General features: G+C 44.7%; 3 protein-coding genes across 7 annotated transcripts in view; 1 reads left to right on the top strand and 2 right to left on the bottom strand.

The window, feature by feature from the left end:
* Window positions 1-483, bottom strand: part of NCAPD3 (non-SMC condensin II complex subunit D3) — a gene marked incomplete at its 5' end in the record, with an annotated part of 43,197 nt that extends 42,714 nt beyond the window's left edge. The window contains one exon of the mRNA XM_083368609.1: window positions 420-483. Within this exon, the coding sequence (XP_083224735.1) occupies window positions 420-483 (64 nt within the window). The remainder of the gene's footprint in view (window positions 1-419) is intronic.
* A 301-nt stretch (window positions 484-784) lies between these two features.
* On the top strand, window positions 785-19,522 carry VPS26B (VPS26 retromer complex component B). 4 transcript variants are annotated; one of them, XR_014493203.1, is made up of 7 exons: window positions 785-1,830; window positions 5,407-5,563; window positions 5,670-5,834; window positions 6,355-6,530; window positions 7,413-7,555; window positions 8,721-9,285; window positions 19,087-19,522. XR_014493203.1 is itself a non-coding variant. In XM_083368725.1 (6 exons), exons 1-6 carry the CDS (start codon window positions 1,608-1,610, stop codon window positions 8,865-8,867), a joined length of 1,011 nt encoding a protein of 336 aa, XP_083224851.1. In that variant the 5' UTR covers window positions 785-1,607; the 3' UTR covers window positions 8,868-14,241. The 4 variants fall into 4 exon arrangements, 1 of the variants encoding a protein (XP_083224851.1); XR_014493204.1 differs by lacking the exon at window positions 19,087-19,522 and adding an exon at window positions 9,734-14,241; XR_014493205.1 differs by lacking the exon at window positions 19,087-19,522 and having other exon boundaries at window positions 8,721-8,953; window positions 9,180-9,206.
* On the bottom strand, window positions 15,646-21,792 carry THYN1 (thymocyte nuclear protein 1). Of its 2 annotated transcripts, XM_083368727.1 has the most exons (8): window positions 21,725-21,792; window positions 20,339-20,413; window positions 19,582-19,778; window positions 18,498-18,566; window positions 17,689-17,781; window positions 16,896-16,991; window positions 16,209-16,359; window positions 15,646-15,698 (listed from the first exon to the last, which is right to left on the bottom strand). In XM_083368727.1, exons 2-8 carry the CDS (start codon window positions 20,379-20,381, stop codon window positions 15,667-15,669), a joined length of 681 nt encoding a protein of 226 aa, XP_083224853.1. In that variant the 5' UTR covers window positions 20,382-20,413; window positions 21,725-21,792; the 3' UTR covers window positions 15,646-15,666. The 2 variants fall into 2 exon arrangements, with proteins under 2 accessions (XP_083224853.1, XP_083224852.1); XM_083368726.1 differs by lacking the exon at window positions 21,725-21,792 and having other exon boundaries at window positions 20,339-20,891.
* Window positions 21,793-21,971: the final 179 nt, after the last annotated feature.

Genomic DNA, 21,971 nt, shown 5'->3' on the forward strand with positions numbered 1-21,971 from the left:
AAAATCCCATTTTAATGTATGTTGATCAGTGTACATTTAAAGTGACAATAAAGTTACTACTCTATTCGATTATACTATTCTAAGTCGTTCTTGAAGACCGGCAACTTCACTGCCAGGCACGATTGTTCTTTTGTTGTTTTGACAGCCGCGTTAAGGAAGAGCTTGGCCGCCCCTTTCCCCCTTTTCAAATCTAAGCCCCGCTCTCAGAAGTGACCCCCTTGTGGTTTCCCATCCGAGGGCTAAGAATCTGATTCTAAAGTCTGACCCTGTGATCTCCTGGTGGTCCCCCATCCAAGGAGAAAAAAGAAAATTCCGAGCCGGGTCAGCCTCCCAGCCCCGCCCGATCATTAGAATTGGCTTCTCCCACGCCCCCCAACACCAGAAGCTCGGATTCGGACCCACACACCCACACGCCTCACCTCGCTCGACGTCCCGAAGCCCCCATCGATCCACGGCGCCCTCCAAGCGCTGCCTCGCCGCCATCACGCTCGGCTCCATCCCCGCCGCGGCCTTCGAACCGGCCAATCGCCGCGCTCGCTGCCCCTCAGCCAATCCCCGCCGGCCGGGGAAACGTCGGGACGTCGCGCCTGCGCGCGACGGGAAGAGGGCAGAAGGGGCGTTCCCTGGCAGGCGAGGCCCGAGGGGGAAGCCCGCATGCGCCGTGCGAGGGGGCGCTCCGCAAGGAGCCGCCTCTCGCTTTCCCTCTTCCCAGCCGGGCTGGAGCAGGGCGGCGCATGCGCGGTGCCCCATTCCTCGGTCCGGGACTCGGCGCGAGCTCGGCCAGCCTTGCAGCCGGCGCAGCCCAGGCGGAGGAGGAGGAGGCGGGCGGGCGGCTGGGCTGCTGTCATCGCTCGGAAGGAAGCCGGCCCGGGTGCTGGGAAGAGGCGCCGCGTTGCATTTGACCCCCGCTGCTTGGGCCTTCCTGCAACCGCCGCCGCCAGGAGCAACGCCCCCGTGCAATCCCCCCCTTCCCCGCCGTGCAAAGCATCCTCTTCCAGCAGCATCTTTGCAAGGCGACTCCAGAGCCAGGGGGCCGGGATCCTGCTTCCTCCCAGGCTGCTTCCCTTTTTTTTTTTTTTTGCATGCCTCCGTGCAGGCTAATCCCGGACGCCCCGGCTTGCAGCGCTGCACCTCCTTCTCCGGCTGCAAGCGGCGCCCTTTCCCCCCCCTCGCCTCGCCAGCCCGCCCGCCCGCCCGGCCTCGGCCCCCGGCGCCTGCCGCTCCGTTGCAGCTGCTGGCATCGCGGCTCGGGCTCCCCTTCTCCTCCGGGAAGGCTGCCTTACGTCCGGCTCTGCCTTGGCTGAAGGCGCCGGCGGGCCCCCCGCTCTCGCCTTGAGCCTTTCCCGGCCGTAATAAGCTCTCCGTCCCCGGCAGCCTCAGCCTGCATCCCCCCTTGGCTCCGGCGTCCCCGCCTCTCGGCTCCTGGCTTGAGCTGCGCTGCGGTCCAGCAAAGCCAGGTTGGCCTCCGGGCGGGGCGGCTGAGCCTCTTCGCAGCCTCGGGCAGGGGGGCGGGCGGGTGCAAGGCTTTCTTTCCCTAGCTTGGGGAGTGGAGGGAGCCTGTTGGGGCTCTTGGAGGTGGTGCCCTCGCCCTCCACCCCGGTCCGGAGATGAGCTTCTTTGGGTTCGGACAGAGCGCCGAATTGGAACTGGTCCTGAGCGATGCCGAGAGCCGGCGCCGGGCGGAACACAAGACGGAGGAGGGCAAGAAGGAGAAATACTTCCTTTTTTATGACGGCGAAACCGTGTCCGGGAGGGTCATCTTAACCCTCAAGCAGCCCAACAAACGCCTGGAACACCAGGGCATCAAGGTGGAATTCATCGGCCAGATCGGTAAGTATGGGTTAGTGCTGGCTGGTTGACAGTGACCCAAGAAGGGACATGAATAGATAGATAACCATTATTATTATTATTATTATTATTATTATTATTATTATTATTATTATTATTATTATTATTATTATTATTATTATTAAGCTGACTTTGTAATAATGCCGCTTGGGGGTGTGTGAAAGCCCTAATAAGCAGGCATATACATAGAATGAAGGCTACTGCTAAGCTTGTAAGCCGCCCTGAGTCTTCGGAGAAGGGTGGGATATAAATGGAATTCAAATAAAAAATAAAATAAAAAATTATTTTTACTGTGGGCACAATGGCACACATTAAAAATGAAAGTTAGTTGCTTGCTTTCAAAGTGTACACATACACAACACAAGTTTAAACATAATTATAAGCAACATATGGATAGACCTACACCCTTACTTATCAGAGATGGCAGTAATCAGCAGAAAAAAGCGAGTACAGGTAGCAACTGACCGGTTTAGTGACTGTTCATCCGTAACAACTGTGATGAAAAAAGGTAACTTCACTGCCAAGGTAAAGCAAGGTCTGTGGAGCAAAAGAAAGCTGAATTCAGGTCGTGAACCCAGATGCAGTTTTGCTTGATGGCTTTGCTTGATGACCAAGTTGTGGGTCCTAATTGTGGCCACTAAATGAGCATTTACCTGTAAAACAACCAGGATGACACTTCTGAGGCCAGTTTTTGGTGTCTTGCCATACTATCAAAGGACATCACTTAAAACTTGGTAAAGGTTTTGACAGACACAGAAAGGTAGATAACTTTAGGATGGAAAATCTACTTTGTCTTTGGGATTTAAAGAGAATTTGAGGTTTGGAACATATTTTTATGATGACAGGCAGTTTTTTATTCTCACTAGAGAAAGGGTAGCTTGCTTAGGTACTTTGCCAGAAAAATCTTTTGTCTTAGAGCAGGAGTATCGATGTTAATAACTTTAAGACTTGTGAACTTCAACTCCCAGAATTCCCCAGCTAGCCATGCTGGCTGGAGAATTCTGGGCATTGAAGTCCAAAAGTTGCCCAGGTTGGATATTCCTACCTTAGAGTCAAGTCAGGTTTAGAGTTTGCCTTCCTTGTAGACTGGTTCAATTTAGCAATGGGGATTGAATTAACCTTATGGTGAGTTTTTATGGTCACTGGTGGCAATCTTAACTCTATTAGAGTGATGATCGCTTTCTGAGTAATTTATTTTAGGTAAAATAAATTCTTTTCTATTGGATTATATTAGACTTGCTTCAGGTCTAAATTGAACTTTTAAGAAGTGGATGAGTTTTCATATTTCAGTGCTTTTATGATTGCACTGATGGTCCTAAGTTTTGTATAAGTTTTAGCTGCGTGGTTTTATGATTCGTGGTTATCTTAATGACATCTCACAATGGAAACTGCTTTTTGAGATAATGCTTAGACTAAACCACCAGATTTTTTTTCTCCCTCTATGATAATTTGAGACATTGTTGAGTTGTACCGTTAAATTGAGGAAGAATGTAAACCTTCTAAACTCATCTCTAAAGGAGAGGGATGGTTCGAAAATGTCAAATATCAAGAAAACTTTGGGCAAGTTTTTATTTTATATTCATGGAATGATAGAAACTGCTCATTGCTCATTAGAGAGAGAGAGATTTAAGATAAAGAAAAAGCTTTCGGGCTGAATTTAAGGGTAGGATTCAAGGATTTCTGTGGTTTAATTTTATACAAGGATTACCTGCGCAGTGGGTTTTGATGCTTAAGGTTAGTCACTTAATAGGGGGAATTGTTTTCTGGATTAGCGTTCAGGGGAAAAAATGCTATTGAAGTACATGGAGTTCTCTCTTGATCAATCACTTAGCAACCGTTGTTAGTTATGACCCATCCCCAAATTATGACTGTTGCATCACCCTAAATGCAGCCATGTGGTTGCATTTTGAGCTCTTGGCAATTGGCTTGCATTTGTGATGAGTTGCAGTGTCCTGTGCCAATTTCCAAGGGGGGAAACCCTTTCAGGAGAATGGATTTTTAAAAGCCACCTGGGACTTGCAACTTCCTGCCGTTTTCCCCACTGACTTTGTGGGAAGCCTGCAGGAAGTTGCAAGTCATGGTCATATGAAGTCCCCACTTAACAACCTGTGATCCTTGCTTAACGATTGCAAAGGGGACTGCATTGGGTATGACAGCCAGGATTGTAATCACTAAACGATGCAGCGACATTGCAGTTTATAAATGTTATCACCTAGTGACAGAAATTCTGGTGATCCCAATTACCGTCACTACGTGAGGATTACCTGTATTCATTTCGTAGCTCATCAGCGTGTTCCACACTTTTTTTTTATCTTGGATCTGCTTACCCAAGTTGCTATTAATTATCTTGAAAAGGTCAGCTGGCAATTTTGGAATGTCACACATACCCTGAGTGCAAACTTGCTGAACTTTTTCCAGTAAATTTTCTTCGTTTGTTTAATGTGAGAACTTGAATGCGCCAGGATCCCTGTTTGATTCTATTTCACTCTTCCCTGATAGAATATCAAAGTATCTTAACTCGGCAACAGGAAATAACTGTCAATGGCCTAGATCAGGGATCTCTAAACTAGGCAAATTTAAGACCTGTGGACTTCAACTCCCAGAATTCCCCAGCCAGCTGGTTGAGGGATTCTGGAAGTTGAAGTCCACAGATCTTAAAGTTGCCAAGTTTGGAGACCCGTGGCTTAGATGATGGATATTTTGGGGGGTAGGTGAGGGGGGGAAGTCCTAGCTGAGCAATAGAGCATGTGTTTTCAAGGTCCAGGATTCAAATCCTCTCAGACCTAATTAAAAAAGAAAGGTGATAGGAAAGAATTCTGATATGATTCAGGTCGATCAAGATAGATGGGAAGAATAGTGATTCTTTTTTTTTTATTTTAACAGTAACCAGCAACTCTGAGCTGCTCAGATCAATGAACTGCACCAGGCTTGATTTAAATCGGCAAGCAACCTTTTACGTAAAGCTTGCTTCATTAAAATGCTGTGTAATTTAAGATACGACAGTTCAGTTGGCGACAAATCAAAACGCCTTTTTGTGTGTGTGTGTGTGTGGCTCAGTAGGCCATTTCAGAATTGCATCCATTTGTGTGACCTAATTTGTAGTTTGTTCCTTGCACTAGTAACTGATTTTTGGTGATGTTGCCCAGAACTAAACCTTGGAAAAACATCAGCGCAACAGAATAGCTTAATGGAAAGTTTTCTTCAAAATATTCTGGGTTTTCTTTTTCCCACCCCAGACTGTTTCTCAAAAGGGGCGAGATGTCATGGTGATATCAGTGTGGCATCAGTGCAGTGATGGTGCAGTAGTTAGAATGCAGTATTGCCGGCTTGCTCACTGTCAGGAGTTCGTTCTGACCAGCTCAAAGTTGATTCAGCCTTCCATCAGTAAAATGAGGACCAAGTTTGTTTGGGGATAATATGCTGACTGTAAATCACTTAGAGTGGGTTGTAAAGCGCACTACGAAGCAGTATATAATAAGTCTTAAGTGTTATTGCTATTGCTGTTTTAATTTTATTTAACATGGAAGTATCTTTTTTAACTGAGTATATCCCTCCTAGAATTATACTACGACCGAGGGAACCATCATGAATTTGTGTCTCTGGTGAAAGATTTGGCCCGCCCTGGTGAATTTACCCAGTCCCAAACTTTTGACTTCGAATTCACTCACGTGGAGAAACCGTACGAATCCTACACTGGGCAGAATGTGAAGCTCAGGTGAGTTCCATTCCCCCAAGTGGGCTTCTCTAGTCAAGTCTTCCTCCCCCCCGCCAGAGATAAACCTACTTAGAAGCATCTTAATCCACCTTTCTCCCTTCCATAGGTACTTCCTCCGGGCCACTGTGAGCCGCAGATTGAATGACGTGGTGAAAGAGATGGACATTGTGGTGCACACACTTAGCACGTATCCGGAGCTCAACTCCTCCATTAAGATGGAGGTGGGGATTGAAGATTGCCTGCACATTGAGTTTGAGTACAATAAATCCAAGTAAGTTGGCTTGTCCTGCACCTCTTAGATGTGTGAGTCTTGTGGCTGGTGATGTAGCCAAGGAGCATGTGAAGAACGGTTGCAGAAATTGGGTATGCTTAGGTTAACAAAAAGAACGACTAGGGATGACATGATAGCTAGCCTCTTCCAATATCTAAGGGGCTGCCACAAAGAAGAGAGTGTCTGCAAGCAATATAAATCTTTCCACTCCCCACCCTCCAGTCAGAGCTGAAGAAGCTTCTTGGATGAGAAGCGAAACGTCTTCAAAAGAAACACAAGAAAGTCCAGTTGCCTCCTGAAAAAAAAGCACAACAAGATGGGGTCTCTTTCTGATCCAGTCCTTCTTGTTCAGTGTCCGTTTTGTGGCGGGGAGAAGTTGGAAGAGGACCTCCAGCTTTCAGCTCCTGCAGGGAAGGATGAAGCAGATCCACAACTACAAATTCAAATAAGATCTGTCGAAGAGAACAGGTTATTCTGATCCACCGGCCTCATTCTCTTGTTGATCTACCATCTCTTCCAGGTACCACTTAAAAGATGTGATCGTAGGGAAAATCTACTTCCTCCTTGTCCGGATCAAGATCAAACACATGGAGATCGACATCATTAAGAGAGAAACCACTGGAACAGGGCCCAACGTCTACCATGAAAATGACACCATTGCAAAATATGAGATTATGGACGGGGCTCCTGTGAGAGGTGAGGTGGAAGACCCTTTTCCATGGTGGACATTTCCAGGGCGTTGTGGCTGGTGGGTGGGTGGGGACAGAGAAAGCCACTCCCCTTTCCTTCACTTCCGTCCATCCTAATGATTTCTTTGTGGCATACTCCAAACTTATAGGAGGCGGGGATATTAGGTATCTGCGCCGCCTGGACTTATATATATATATATATTAAAAATATTGTATATAATATAATATCTAAACAGGTAAAATCTAAAATAACTGTAAGTATAAAAGTACAGCGATGCACAAATAAACTAAAAATATATTTGAAAACGTTACACTTCGATGTCTCGCTATTACCACCGAAACCCCTCAACGAAGTTGCCTGCTTAAAAAATAATAACAAAAATCAAAATGAAGCCAATAAAAATAAAATAGCAGCATTGAATAATAAAATGATAACGAAACCAATAAATAAAACAGTAATGAATACTAAAGTTAAATAATAAATGAATAATAAAAATAATTGGGCTTTTTTGTGTATGTGTGTATTTTTATTCGGACATTGACCAGATTATCTTGTGTGTGTGTGTGTGTGTGTAAATATATGAAGGAGAATATTTGTAACTCAGGCTTGAAAAGTCCTTGGCGCTCTCCGAGTTTGGTTGTTTTGTTGCAGACGTTTCATTACCAAACTAGGTAACATAATCAGTGCTAGGGGTGAGTGGGCTTTATAAGCAGAGTGCAAATTCCCATCGTCTCCTAGCACTGATGTTGTTACCTGGTTTAGTAATGAAACGCCTGCAAGAAAACAACAAAACCCAGAGAGCACAAGGACCCCTGAAATTTATAAAAGAAGGATAAAAACATCATAATAATAACTCGGTCGGCTAACTGCCTCTCACTTCCTTTGCAGGAGAGTCCATCCCGATTCGGCTCTTCCTGGCTGGATATGAACTGACGCCCACCATGAGGGACATCAATAAGAAGTTCTCGGTGCGCTATTACCTCAATCTGGTGCTAATTGATGAGGAGGAACGGCGTTATTTTAAACAGCAGGTGAGAAAGCCGAATTATTTGGGGAGGGGGATTTGGGCAGGAGTGAAATCCTGGGGCAGCGAGCCCCCCAACATGGGCGACAGCCCTAGAGCAATGTTTCTCAACTTGCGCAACTTGAAGCTGAGTGGACTTCACCTCCCAGAATTCCCCAGCCAGCCAACCAACCATAATGGAATCTAGAATTCCCATTATAAGTCAAGATGATTGTAAGTCAAGTCGTGATCTTTTTTGTGCCAGTCGAGCAAATGCCACAGTTGTTAAGGGAGTCAGTGCTTTCTTACGGGTGTTTATTGCCCTAAACTGGCCAAAAATCCTGATTTCCGGCAAAAACCATAAATCGCTTGACCACAGTTATCAAGCTCCTGAAATGAAGTCACATGCCTGGGGGGGATGTGTGCCCTCTTCGTAATTCTGGATCTAGGTCATAAGCACCTTTGGTGGAGGGGTCTGTCATATCTTTGAACAGCTCCAAAGTGGCTGGTTGTTAAACAGGGACTACCTTAAGAGTAAGGGACGCGGTGGCTTAGTGGGTTAGGACACTGAGCTTGTCGATCAGAAGGTCGGCAGTTTGGTGGGTCAAATCCCGAGTGCCGCGTAGCAGATTGAGCGCCTGTTACTCGTCCCAGCTTCTGCCAACCTAGCAGTTCGAAAGCACGTAAAAATGCAAGTAGAAAAATAGGGACCACTCCGGTGTGAAGCGTTCCGTGCGGCTTTGGCGTCCAGTCATGCCGGCCACATGACCACGGAGACGTCCTCGGACAAGCGCTGGCTCTTCGGCTTTGAAACGGAGATGAGCACCGGCCCCTAGAGTTGGAAATGACTAGCACGCATGTGTGGGGGAACCTTTACCTTAATAGTGAGAAGTCCAGCACAATCAGGCTGGCCAGATTCTTTACCAAAAATGGTGTTAGCCTTCTTACAGAGATGATTTCCTGCTGGCGTTTAAGGGTATCCATGCATTTACTATCCAGCGTATCCCTGTTTAATGCAGAGCAAGGTCTGTGGTGCACCTGGCTGCCCCTGCCCAGACTTTTCAGAACAGCCGAGATCGAGAACGATGGGAGATGTAGTCCTTGAGCATCGGTTAGACCCTAAGCTTCCTCTTCTTGATTAGCTGGTGCAGCACGTTTGAAGCTCTCCTCTCTTCTTCTCTTCTGGGGCTCAGGAGGTGGTGTTGTGGCGCAAGGGGGACATTGTGAGGAAAAGCATGTCCCACCAGGCCGCCATCGCTGCGCAGCGCTTCGAAGGCACGTCGTCCCAGACGGAGAGCAGGACCCCCAGCCAGGCTTCGGAGAACAACGGACGGCAGTGAGGGCCCTCAAAGGAACAGTGGACGGGGAAGGAGCATCGAGAGCGCCTCTTCCACCAGAAACTTGCAAATGCAAAATTATCTGTCAGGTTGTCTTTCTGTCTGTGTGTGTTTCATCTTTCACCTTGAGGACTAGCAGCTTAACAGGACGGGGAAGGGGGTTGGTGCACATAAAGGGAATATGGCTGTTTCTCTCTACGTTCAGTATTTGTGGATGAGCTTAAAGGGGCAGGACAGATGGGATGTTGTATGGGAAGAGGACTGAGGAAAAATATTTTTTTTTTTAAGAGTGCCCCGTTTTCTCTCTATTGGAAGCTGTGTGCTTCAGCGTGACTGCCGTCAGAGGAGTTCAACCAAGTATTTAGCAATCATCTGTGCTCCCCAGACTTCCGATGACTTAAGACGCACGACCAGCCACAGGGTGTGTGTGTGTGTGTACAAAGCAGCTCCCGTTCTTATGTTGTTACCCAAATGAAGCAGGTTACTTAATTCCTGGCCTTTGCACACTGGGGTCATGTTGTGCATGACGTCATCACAGCTTGTACCAGATGCCGAGAAATTTCTTTGTATTTTATTTTTTGGAAGAGACCGAGCATACTTTGCTCCTAAAGATTTTATCTCTAAAAGTTTTATCCCTTGAAAAGAAGGCCCTAACTTTAGGAAGGATAGCCCTGTGGTTTCTGCATGAGTCTGTGTTCTGAAAGCACCTTCTAAATGAGAAAAATAATTTGAGGATTGAGCATTGTGATGGACAAACCGCTACATCTGAAAAGAAAGCGATGGAAACGCCTGAATCATTCTGGGAGACAGTGGGGAAACTCCTGGTTGATCCTGACACAAATTTGGCAAACGTCTTAATTTTTTTTCAGGTTTGTGAGCAGTATTGGGTGAAAACAAGTTCTTCCCAGCAGCTTCCCCCTAGGCTGATCTTTGCAGAGAGAGGGAGCAAAGCAGGAAATCCAAACATTTTTGCTTAAAATTGTGAAGTTGATTAAAACACACGCTCCTTGCTTCTGTCAAAGTTGTCCTTTTAAGCCAGAGATGAGGAACCATAGCCCCTTCATGACTTGTGGACTTCAACTCCCAGAATTCCTGGGCCAGCACGGCTAGCTCAGGAATTCTGGGAGTTGAAGTCCACAAGTCATAAAAGGGCCATTGTTCCCCACCCGTTTTAAGCTCTGTCAAATTTACTTTCTTTCTCCCGATTCCCAAGAATTTGGTTGCTTCTCACTCTTTGGACTCGTCTGTGCTCGAGTGTGAGGAGAAAATGGAAGGATCTCCTACCCTCAGAGGAGTTCCTCTGTTGCTTCTCTGCCTGATATACTCTGCTGAATTTGTTTCCTGCTTGGATGGTGTGTCTCTGCTGGGACCATCCAGCTGGTCTTGTCAGAAAACCTGATTTTGGAGGAAAATAGCCAAAAGAGTGGATCATGGACTCAATTGTCTTCTGTGAGCAACGGGCCACCAGCCACCTAACATAGCAATGTGGCCAGACTGGTGATCATTCTCCTTCTTCCTGCCTGGCTCCAAGACTTTACGTTGCTTTCTAAGTTCCTTCAAGCTGGAAAGATGGAAATTCAATGCCTGCAAGAGAGATCTTCCACTGTTCTGTGCAGAGAAAGCAAATTTTCAACTTTACCCGAAGATGTCAGCGTATGGAATGAGTTGAGTGCCTCTTAGTATATAGTGCAAGCTGAATTTTCTTGGATTTTTTTTTCCTTTTCAAAAGGAATTAATCACAACAGAAGAGAATAACAGAGTTGGGGAAGGGAACCTCAGAGGTCTTCTAGACCGACCCCCTGCTAAAGCAGGAAATCCTATGCCATTCATTTCAGACAAATTAAGGACAGTTGTGGCCAGTCTTGTCTGATTCTTATTCCCTGGCTCCATTTTGTGATTAGCAAGCACTTTCTGACCTGAAGGTGGATTGAAAATCATGGATTACAGTTTGCAAATATTCTCACAAGTGTGTGAGGACAATCCCATGTTCCCTCCCTGTTTCTGTCTCATTTAGCAGCATGGTCAGTACTGTCTTGGTCCATTTGTGGACTTCAGCACTTTTAGGATTGTCCTCATATATTTTTTTTATTATTATTTTACATTATGCGTGCTCTTAAATCGGGGTGGATTGTGTGGGGACTTTCTGAGGCTTCAATTCTTGGTGTTTGCACCAGCAGAGTTCAGCAGCAAAGGTGCAGTTTTCCCGCCAATTTGGGGGAAGGAAACAAATAGAACTGTGTTAAGGCTGCTGATAAACTGACTTCAGCCTTTTGTTTTTAAAATGTTTGTGTCTAAGATGGTTGCCTGATTCTGCCCTACTGGATGAGAATTGGACTTGTGAAATTCTTCCTCTAGAAAAGAAATTACACTTCTACTTGCTATACTATTTATAAACTACTTGTAGTATACGATCTACATATAAGTTGAATAAGTAACCGAAAGGTAAGTAGCTAATTGTTTTAAGAATTCTGGACCAATCTTACTCCTGATCACTTTTCACAGAAGTGTCTACGAAAACATGGAACAATACAACAGTCTCACTTTTTGCTTTGCAATAAAGTCAGGTTTCTAGCCGTCATGGATGTCAGCATCTAAAGTTTGTCGGTCATACCCTGTTCGGATTTCAGAAGTAGCAATTTGACCATGGAAAATTTCCAGGGGCATGTAAGTGGGGTTTTTTCCCTCTTGGCCAGAAAAGTGACTCCATTGGGCAGAAAAATGAGAAATTTGGGTGCTCTGGGGTGAGCCGACATCAAGCCAATCACAATATGACTTAGAGCACTGCGTGAATCTGGCCCTGGTGCCTTGTAAATCTTATGGATTAGCATTAGGTGTGAATTGAAACATTATAGCCTAATTAAATTGATCGTGGCTGGTAGATTACACTAAGCATGGTTAAAGCAGGTAGACCTTAATTAAAATAAACTTTGGTTACGAAACCATGGTTTAGTGCAGTAGTGCCCATTGGAGGCCATATGGACATATGGAATTCTTGAAACTTTGGGCGTCCAGGATGCTTTCAAAAGTCACTCAACTGAGATGGGAAGAAGAGGGAATATTATACATTATTTGGGGAATGAACTTAGTAACTGTATATAACTGAATTGTATTCTATTTAAAAATGTGTATATATTTTTATTCTGGTCCCACCAGCCTTTGTTCTGGCACCCACTTACTTTTTGTAGAATGGACACACACACACACGTCCATCCTTTACAAAAGATGGTGCATCCTTGGTGTGATGTTTGACTCCATCCGAGAAGTCACTCAGTTAGGGAAAACGAAGAACTTTTGTCTGCTATGTCTCTCTGTATTTGTACAAATAGTCCTTGGCTTACGACCACAACCGAAGCCCAAACTTTCTGGGGCTAAGAAAGACAGTTAAGTGAGTTTTTTGCCCCATTTTACCACCTTCCTGGCCACAGCTGTTAAATGAATCACTGTCATTGTTAAGACAGTAGCACGGTTGTTAAGGGAATCTGGCTTCCCCATTGACCTAGCTTGTCAGAAGGTCACAAAAGGGGAACGCTGCAACCGTCATATGTATGAGTCAGTTGCCAAATGTCTGGATTTTGATCATGGGACCATGAGGGTGCTAACAATGGTTGGGTGAAAAAATGCTCACAAGTCACTTTTTTCATTGTAACTTTAAATGTTCACTAAATGTACTGTTGTAAGTCAGGAGTACCTCTGTACACGCCTCCTTTGAGGATACTTCACGCCCTTCTAAGATTTCCTCAAGAAGAAGGATGAAGATGGAAGGTTTTTTGACTGGTACCGCCCCTTTTCTGGAGAACTTCATGGAAAACATGAAACTTTTCCTGTTCTTTCTGAGTCCCTTCTTCGGTTGCAGCACCATTTCCAAGCCAGGATGACGACAAAACTATCCCATAATTTTCTCAGAGAACTTTGCCACTTGGAGACTTTCAATGTGCTCTTTGACGTTCAAAAGAAAATCACCTGTTGTCAAAACGAGGCGTCACCTTAAGTCTGCTTTCAGCTCGTTTATCAGGATTACAGAGGCATTCACTTGTAAATGTAGTTTTAAAAGTTTTCCAAAACAGCTCAATGACAACCTTGAAGGCGATAAGGCCGTTATAAAACTACGCTGGACTTTGAAAGGACCATTTATACTTCGTACTTTAGTTCTCTGAGACAGTTTGGCTCCCAGATAAATATTATTTTGAAGCTGCCGAGGGAGTAAACCTACTCTTACAGCCATGGGAGAGAGAACTGGAAAGCTTTTGAAAGTGAAAGTCAGCTGCTAAATTTGTCATCTGGGACTGGGAAATGGAGATGTAGGCACATTCCGCACAGAACATCAAAAGTGGAAGAAACCGGGACGGGGAGAGAAATCCAGGTTCTTGAATAGCATCTTCCTTCCTCGATGAAGTAATCAAGTTACTTCAAGGTGTGCTATTTCCACGGATAAGATCCAGGAATCAGTAGTGACATACAGTATGAAAGGTCTTTTCAATTCATCCCTCCAGACAGGCCCAGGAAACTAAACTAGAGTTGGAGAATTTCTAATTATGAAAAATATCCTGTTGCCCAATCTGGTTGTGATGGACAGTGGTGGGATTCAGCCGGTTCACACCACTTTGGCAGAACCGGTAGCTAATTTTTTGTTGCCCGGGCCCAGAACAGACATCCGGAAGCGGCATCCGCGCAGAGAACCGGTTGTTCCCATATTTGAATCCCACCACTGGTGATGGAGAACAGTTCTCCAATGTTGTGTGCTGCAGATGTACTGGACCACAACTCCCAGTAGCCTTAGTGGCAGACCAGGTAGAAATCTGAAAATCCAGCACATTTAGCAGGCAGAAAACTGCTCTATCCCTCCACTTCCGGTGATTATCAAATTCTTGTTTCTACTAAGTGATGTTGGCAGACCTCAACTTATGACCATAATTGAGTGCAAAATTTCCATTGCTAAGCAAGGCAGTTAAGTCAGATTTGCCCCATTTTATGACCTTTTTGCCACAGTTCTCGAGTGAATAGCTGCAGTTATTCTGTAAATCATGCAGTTAAGCAAATCTAGCTTCTCCCACTGGCTTGCCAGAAGCCGACTGGGAAGATAACAAAGGATGAGCACGTGACCCTGAGGATGCTACAGCAGTTGTAAATACAAACCAGTTGCCAAGTGCCCGAATTTTGATCGCGTGGCCAGGGGGACGCTGCAACCGTTGTTAAGTGTGAAAACCAGAGATAAGCCACCTTTTCACTGCCATTGTAACTTTGAACAGTGACTAAACAAATGGTTGTAAGTTAAGGACTACCTGTATTTATTTCACATCAATTCCAGCATGGGGAAAAAGTCCTCTAGTTTGTCTCTGGCTTGGGGCGGTACAGAAATAAAAAGTTGTAGAAGAAATGATGGGAGTCCATAATGATCAAGGGGGGGGGAATCTGCGGGCGGGGGCAAAAAGGGAGTCTACAGGTAAGCTGTGCAACATGTAAATTTTAAGCTTGTACATTGTTTACCTGTTTCTTAATCCATTGTCTTTTAAATGTTTGTAATTTTAAAAGGATGGGAAGTTTTTCTTTTGGCTCCAATTAAAAGGGGGGGATGTTCTCGCCTTTGAAAAGTCGGGATGGTGTAACTTTTTCCCCCAACTCTGCTGAGGTTGTCTTTCAAACTTGCCTGTAGAGAGAAACTATGGCATCTGCCTTGCAGCAATGTATTTCTTTGTTATCCCGCCTGTATTATTTTTACAAATAACTCTAGACCGAGAACAGATCCAACAGACCTTCCTCTTCACAACAACAACAACATTGTGAGATGGCTTGGGCTGAGAGGGACGGGACCAAACTCATTCTGGCAACTTTCATGCCTGAGGTGGAACTAGAACTTACTATCTCCTAGTGATTGGGTGAAAGTCACCCAGCTGGCTTTCATGCCTACGGTGGGACTAGAATTCACAGTTCCCTGGTGATTAGCCCAAAGTCACCAAGGCTGGCTTTCATCCCTATGGAGAAACTTGAGCTCACCATCTCCTGGTGATTGGCTCAAAGTCATCCAGCCACTTTCATGCTTAAGGCAGGACTAGAACTCACCGTCTCCCATTTTCTAATTAGTGGCTTAACCACTAGACCAAACTGGCCTCGAGTGCAGAATTTTATTGGAAGGAGGAGAGGCATTCTGTTTATGCTCAGACGATTCTCTGAGATTTCCTCCATGCTTACATGCTTACCAGGAGAATTCATACTTGTCTTACTTTGTTAAAGGGACAGACAGCTTTTGCATTTTAAAGACTCAAAGTCCACAAGTCATCACTATGTGCAAATAGAATTGCTCACAATCCACAAATCTATTCTTGTTGCTTTGTTTTCCAGACCTGTATTCCCGTTTCTACATCACTTTATAATGACTTTATTCGGCCTTAGAATTGGTTCGCATTTCTGTATACGGGTGTTGTGCAATATTAGCACTTCCTATTTTATGTGAATTTGGGATTATTTTCGGCACATAGCCTAATGGAGCTTCATTGGAAAACTTGCAGTTAGTGGGAAGACAAATAATTACGGCCTTTTGATTTTTAGCAAATACAAATGAGCTAATTATTAAATTGGTCTTTTAAGAGCAAGCTAATTCGAGGCCTGAAGAAATGTCATTTTCCCTCCCTTGAAAATTTTAAAAAGAATCACTAAAAACATTTATTTAGAAAAGGTTGCACTGCAATCAAAAAGGAATGAGTAGGAATTGAACAGTAAATGCTCGCGCTCTTCGCTCTCCATGTGGTTTTGCAAGGAAGTCGTTTTAAAATCAGTTCTCGTGATGTTTTTGTGTTTTTTTGGTCTCTTATTCCAGGCTCAAAATGAATTCAAATTCCTCTTGAAAAGAAAAGAGAAAAGTCAGTCAGTCGGGGTGCTCTGCTCTGTTTTCCTATGGAGCTTTTCATAACCCCTAATTTATGGCTTAGCTTTACAAACAGTCCTCAAGATCAAGATTGCCATTGCTGAGCAATCCGGTTATAAAGCCCAAAGTCACGGGATCGCATTGCTTAGCGACAGCAATCTGGGCTGATCTGATTGCCGACGTGAACCCAAGTCATGTAGGTTGTTAAGTGGGAAGTGGAGGGAGTCCCGGGTAAGAACCGGAGTCACTTGGTCAAATTGGACGGCCATAGAAATCAAATAAACATAAAAACCAGTTGTAAGTGCGAGCTGCTTGCCAACCCCTTGAACTTTGTTCGTGCAATTACTAGAATCCTGCAACCGTCAGAACTTCAAGGACCGGTGCCATAATTTCCAATAGTTCCTGAGCAAATGGTCATAACTCAAGGACTAAATATATGCAAACCAGAGTTAATCAGGAAGACTCTGGTTCTCTCACGTCCTTACCATCACTGACGGGTTGAATGGACAACCTCGGTCTTGTGAACAGAGCCATCTCTTCCAGAGGGCCTCCGGACTTCCGGTGGGCTTGGTGATGGGCCTTGAGCTCAGCCAGAGGGAGGAACCGCTGGGTCATTCGCACAAACTGGACATCGACCTACAAGCGAAAGGGAAGGACATCGGTGGGATTGAGGAACTGGCGCCATTGCTCACCAGAAGTGATGCGTTCCAAGAGTCGGTTCGTCAACTGAAAAAAAATTTGGGGGTGGGGGGAACAATTTTGTAAAGAAGTGTTTTTTATCAATGTCGGTGGCTTTTAAGATGTGTGGACTTCAACTCCCAGAATTCCCCAGCCAGCATGGGGAGTTGAAGTCCACATACCTTAAAATGGCCACTGTTGAGAAAGACTGCTGCAAATAATGAACTGTAAATGTCCCTGGTTTGGGCCAGTTTGTAGCCCAGAATGGAATTCCGGAAGCAGCATCCACGCAGAGAACCAGTTGTTCCCATATTTGAATCCCACCCTGACTAAAGAGTTCTGAAAAAAACTGCTTGAAACTGGGATACAAATTAATAAAGGGATCGAAATATTTTTCATGTCGCTGGGAACAGGAAACTGATTACCAGGCACCGGTGAGATTGAATTAGGGGAGAACTGTGGCAAACCACAGTCCCTGATGAAATCCACCTTACCATGGACCATCTGGGGTCTTCCTTTGTGCTGGAAGCGTCGTAATGCGGGTTACTTTTTTCAAACTGGGTGTGATCAGGGTAAGCCTCTTTAACAATCTGAGAAGGAAAGGAGGAGACGACCTCATAAGAGTCCTAGAGCAGAAAACGGCCTTCATCCCAAACAGGCATCGCCTCAAAATCCAACATTCTGATCTTAACATTAATTTGATTGATTATACAGGTAAGTCCTCGACGGAATTTCTGTTGCTAAGCGAGGCAGTCGTTAAGTGAGTTTTGCCCCGTTTTGTGACCTTTCTTACCACAGTGATGAAGTGAATCACTCCACCTGTTAAATTAGTAACGTGGTGGTTAGGAGAGTCTGGTTTCTCCACTGACTTTGCTTGCCAGAAGGTTGCAAACGGGGATCACTGCCACCCTCATAAATGTGAGTCAGCTGACAGGTGTCTGAACTTTGATCACATGACTATGGGGATGCTGCAATGGTCGTAAGTGGGGAAAAAACGGTCATAAGTCAGTTTTTCCCCAGTACCATTGTAACTTTGATTGGTCACCAAATGGACGGTGGTAACTCAAGGACTACCTGTATTGTACAGTGCCCAGAGTCCCTTCTGAGGAAGATGGGCGGTGAAGAAAGAGGAAATATAAATAAATGAATAAAACCTACAAGGCCCATCCCCAATTCACACGTTACAGAGCAACATTCAGTTTTCCTTTTTGCACGTCAAGCCAATCTTCAGCCTGTTGGTGGTGATGCTTTTCCAGAATGGTGGCTTGTTTCAAACTCGGCGCTCACCTTGATGATACCTGCAATCCCAGGGTCCTTGCAATTACTGTGGTAGAAAAAAGCTTCTTGTCCAGCTTTCATATCCCGCAGGAAATTCCTTGCCTGCCGAAGGAGAAGAGTGAATTTCCGACTTTTGTGTGTGCAGGAAACAATCCGCAGCTTGTACGCTTTTATATAAGCCCCACTGCAGCCTCCAGTATATTGCTCCAGTTTTAGAAGTGAGGATACAGCATTAGCAAAAGATGCAATTATAAAGAGTAACCATAATGAATTTGGACTTAGCAAACCAGGTTGCTTTCCCACATCCCACTAAGCCATGTTTTAAGGTAATCACAGTTTGTTCAGTAAACAACAAATGGCTGGATTGGCATAACATTGTAAACTGGTCTGGCTTTACCTTGGCCCACACTTAACTAATTATGGCTTACTCAGAAGTAAACCGCAAGAAGTGGAAATTCATGGAGTACTAAAAGCAGATCTTGTCTGCTCTCTTAACAGACTTCAATCCATAAGCAAATTATCCAGAAACTGGTTGATTTCAAATTATCCCATTCAAGATATTTTTCTTATAGGAAGTCCTCGACTTGAACATCTATTGCTGAGCATACCCAATTTTATGACCTTTTCTGCTTTGGTCACTAAGCGACTCATGGTGTTGTTAAGCGAATCTGGCTTTTCCCAATGAATTTGCTTGTCAGAAGCCGGCTGGGACAGTCTCGAATGAATGGGAGATAATCAAAGCTATTAAACCTGAACTCGGGTTTCCCATTTTATAAGTTTTAACAAAAACTGTCCAATATATTCTACAACAGTTTTACCTGATAATTCCTGACTCCATCCCAACAAGTTGTTTGATTAGGCTGAGCTTTTAAATCTTCAATGCCAAACTGGTGAATGAAACAGTAAACATCACATTACTCAACATGCTATAACTGCTCTTTTCTTCCGTAAAATATTAAATATTTTAAATTGAACATTATGTATCAAATGAAGACAAGGTGGAATACAAAAATGAATAAAACTTAAGATATTTATAAATGCCTTGGACAACAATCTTTCAATGTAACCTAAGTTAGTTGTAAATAATAATGTATTTTTTTTAAAAAAATCCATTTATATCCCGCCCTTCTCCGAAGACTCAGAGCGGCTTACAAGCTTAGCAGTAGCCTTCATTCTATGGATATGCCTGCTTATTAGGGCTTTCACACACACACACCAAGCGGCATTATTACAAAGTCAGCTTAATTGCCCCCAACAATCTGGGTCCTCATTTTACCTACCTCGGAAGGATGGAAGGCTGAGTCAACCTTGAGCCTGGTGGGACTCGAACCTGCACTAATTGCAGGCAGCTGGTGTTACTTAAGGAGGCATTAGCCCACTGCTCCACCAATGCTCTTTATGTTTAAGGCAGGACAAGAAGCAATGGATAAAAACTAATCGAGAGAAGCAACCTAGAACTAAGGAGAAATTTTCTGACAGTGAGAACAATTAGTCAGTGGAACAGCTTGCCTCCAGAAGTTGTGGGTGCTCCAACAGAAGAGAATGGAGAGCCATTTGTCTAGAATGAAATAGGGTCTTCTGCTTGGAAAAGACGGTGGGACTAGAAGACCTCGAAGGACCCTTTTCTGTTTTATTTATAGTTGCTAATAAGTGTTAAGAATGAAGGTTTAATATATGTTGATTTAAGGGACTATTTTGTTTCTGTTAACGTGGGATTCAGATTAAAGCAACTAATGGGACTTAATTTCTGCTCTCTTAAGAACCGCTGATCTCCAGGAAATGATTGTCACCTTTTGCATTTCTAGAGCCTATCTAGAATTCAGATAGTTAGGTTTCCCTTTTGCTGTTTCAAGATCTCAATCTCTACCAACTCATGCAATTAATAGAAAACAGCCTGCCCACCTTTACATCGACTCCTTTTTCCAACCTGCTCTCCGGTTCAGATTTCATAAGCCAGCGAGTATAAACTGTCTTACTTTTCTCCTCAATTCCAGCATCTTTTTTTAAGCTTGTCCCAGTCTTCCTCGATCCAGAACTGATTAGTTTAGATCCCTTCTTCTTCTGGATCTCCGTTTTAGCCAATTTGGGCTGTTTGGTAGCTTAAGATGACAAAACCAGAACACGGAATGCTGATTAGATTTTATTAAGTCGGGGAAAGTGGATCTTTAAATGAAGCAAGCACAAAGAAGCGAAGTCTGGAAAGCTACCACATATTTTTTGGAAGTATATCTCTCATCTTTTGTCAAGATTTCTGGTGGGGCATGTTGAAATGCGTGTTTTTCACTTGATATCGGTTAAGATGTACTTATAATTGGTTAGGCTGCTTTGTCGTGAAATGCGTCTGAATTTTGCAGCTACTCTAAATCAGCATTTCTTAATTTTAGTAACTTTTAAGATCTGTGGACTTCGACTCCCAGAATTCCCAAGCCAATTCTGGGAATTGAAGTCCACAGATATTAAAAGTTGTCACAGTTCAGAGTCTGCTGTAAATAAAGGCGGTAGCTATGAAGGACCAGCCACATCTCTTCTGCATGGGAAACAAACAGCAAACATGACTGGAAATATTAGAAAAACAGTGCTGAGCTGTTAGATCTTACTGCAAAATTGTAAAATTGGCACACACTTAAAAAACTGGTTGAACAGCAAACATCCCACTCACCTGTCAAGGCTGCCCGGCCTCTTTTCTTGCCCTGGGCAGGCATTCTTTTGCTGCCAAGGAGTGGATGGGGCACCTCTAAAAAAGATTTCATTTGTGAATCAGCAGAACCATTCCCTGATTGGCAGCTGCCCAGTTTGGTGTAAGATGGGTGGCTATATAAATGTTTTAAATAAATAAATAAACACCCAATGTGGGTCCCTGAGCACCCAGTTTAATTAATTTTGTAGTGAAAATTCAGGTTTCATTTCCTTTTCATGTTGCTACTCCTCGTGGCTATGAAAACAGACCTGCTTGGTTGCAGGAGGCCCACAGATTCGATATGCAGAGTCCAGAAATATACTGTGTGTTACAGTAAGTAACAATACAATGGAGAAACTTAATATTAAACAATTAGGCCAAGCCTAATCGTATAACTAGCACTTCAAATGAATTGCTGTTTCATGTTATAGTTTGGATAAAGAGTCAAACGTTCTTACATTTGTAATATTGACATCCTAAACGGCAATGAATACCGACAGGATTCTCACTTTCCCCATTTTCTCTTCAATACTTAAAACTTTCCAATTGTTGTCCATAATTTTTAATAAAATTACATAAAGATGACAGCACTGAAATCATGGCTTAAGAAGGAAAGGAGGGAGGGAGGGAGGGAGGGAGGAAAACAGTTGGAAGGGACCTTCAAGGTCTTCTAGTCCAGCCCCCTGTCCAAGTAGGAGACTCTAGGCCATCTCAGACAAATGGTTGTCCAATCTCTTCTTTAAAAACCTCCAGAGATGGAGCACTCTCAACTTCTAGAGGCAGGTTGTTCCACTGGTTAATAAGGGAAGGAAGGAAGGAAGGAAGGAAGGAAGGAAGGAAGGAAGGAAGGAAGGAAGGAAGGAAGGAAGGAAGGAAGGAAGGAAGGAAGGAAGGAAAGGAGGGGAAGGAAGGAAGAGAAGGAAGGGAAGGAGGGGGAGGAAGGAAGGAAGGAAGGAAGGAAGGAAGGAAGGAAGGGAAGGAGGGGGAGGAAGGAAGGAAGGAAGGAAGGAAGGAAGGAAGGAAGGAAGGAAGGAAGGAAAGGAGGGGAAGGAAGGAAGAGAAGGAAGAGAAGGAGGGGGAGGAAGGAAGGAAGGAAGGGAAGGAGGGGGAGGAAGGAAGGAAGGAAGGAAGGAAGGAAGGGAAGGAGGGGGAGGAAGGAAGGAAGGAAGGAAGGAAGGAAGGAAGGAAGGAAGGAAGGAAGGAAGAGAAGGAAGAGAAGGAGGGGGAGGAAGGAAGGAAGGAAGGAAGGAAGGAAGGAAGGAAGGAAGGAAGGAAGGGGCAAAGCTGCATGCCTACAGTGGGGAAGGGGCTTCCCGTGTAAGCAAATGCTGCAAACAAACGACCGCCCGGAGGAAAACGCGTCCCGACCTGCTCCGCTCTCCCTCCCAGCGGCCCCGCCTTCCGATCCCGGCTGCGGAGTCGCGAACGGGCGAGGCTTCCCCGCAAAAACGGCGGCTGCGCCTTTAAGACCAGCCCCTTCCTTTCAACCAATCAGCAAGCCCCGGGCCGGAGACCCTCCCCCCCGATATCGGAAAGCAAAGCCGCTCGCCGCGGGTGCTTTCGGGACTGGTAGTCTTCGGGGAAGGACTTACCCGATAGAAGACGGAGTGCGTGC

The sequence above is a fragment of the Vipera ursinii genome (assembly GCF_947247035.1).
Source record: "Vipera ursinii genome assembly, chromosome: 8".
NCBI lineage: Eukaryota > Metazoa > Chordata > Lepidosauria > Squamata > Viperidae > Vipera > Vipera ursinii.

Bases quoted from the DNA above. Each gene is read 5' to 3' on its own strand.
- VPS26B (XM_083368725.1), top strand. From the start codon at position 1,608: ATGAGCTTCTTTGGGTTCGGACAGAGCGCCGAATTGGAACTGGTCCTG. The intron at 5,564-5,669 runs GTGAGTTCCATT...TCCCTTCCATAG, and splicing joins GGGCAGAATGTGAAGCTCAG to GTACTTCCTCCGGGCCACTG. The intron at 6,531-7,412 runs GTGAGGTGGAAG...CTTCCTTTGCAG, and splicing joins GGACGGGGCTCCTGTGAGAG to GAGAGTCCATCCCGATTCGG.
- THYN1 (XM_083368726.1), bottom strand. From the start codon at position 20,429: ATGAAATCTTTTTTAGAGGTGCCCCATCCACTCCTTGGCAGCAAAAGA. The intron at 18,567-19,581 runs GTGGGCAGGCTG...TTCATTCACCAG, and splicing joins AAAAAGGAGTCGATGTAAAG to TTTGGCATTGAAGATTTAAA. The intron at 15,699-16,208 runs GTAAGGACGTGA...TTTCTTTTCAAG, and splicing joins CATTCAACCCGTCAGTGATG to AGGAATTTGAATTCATTTTG.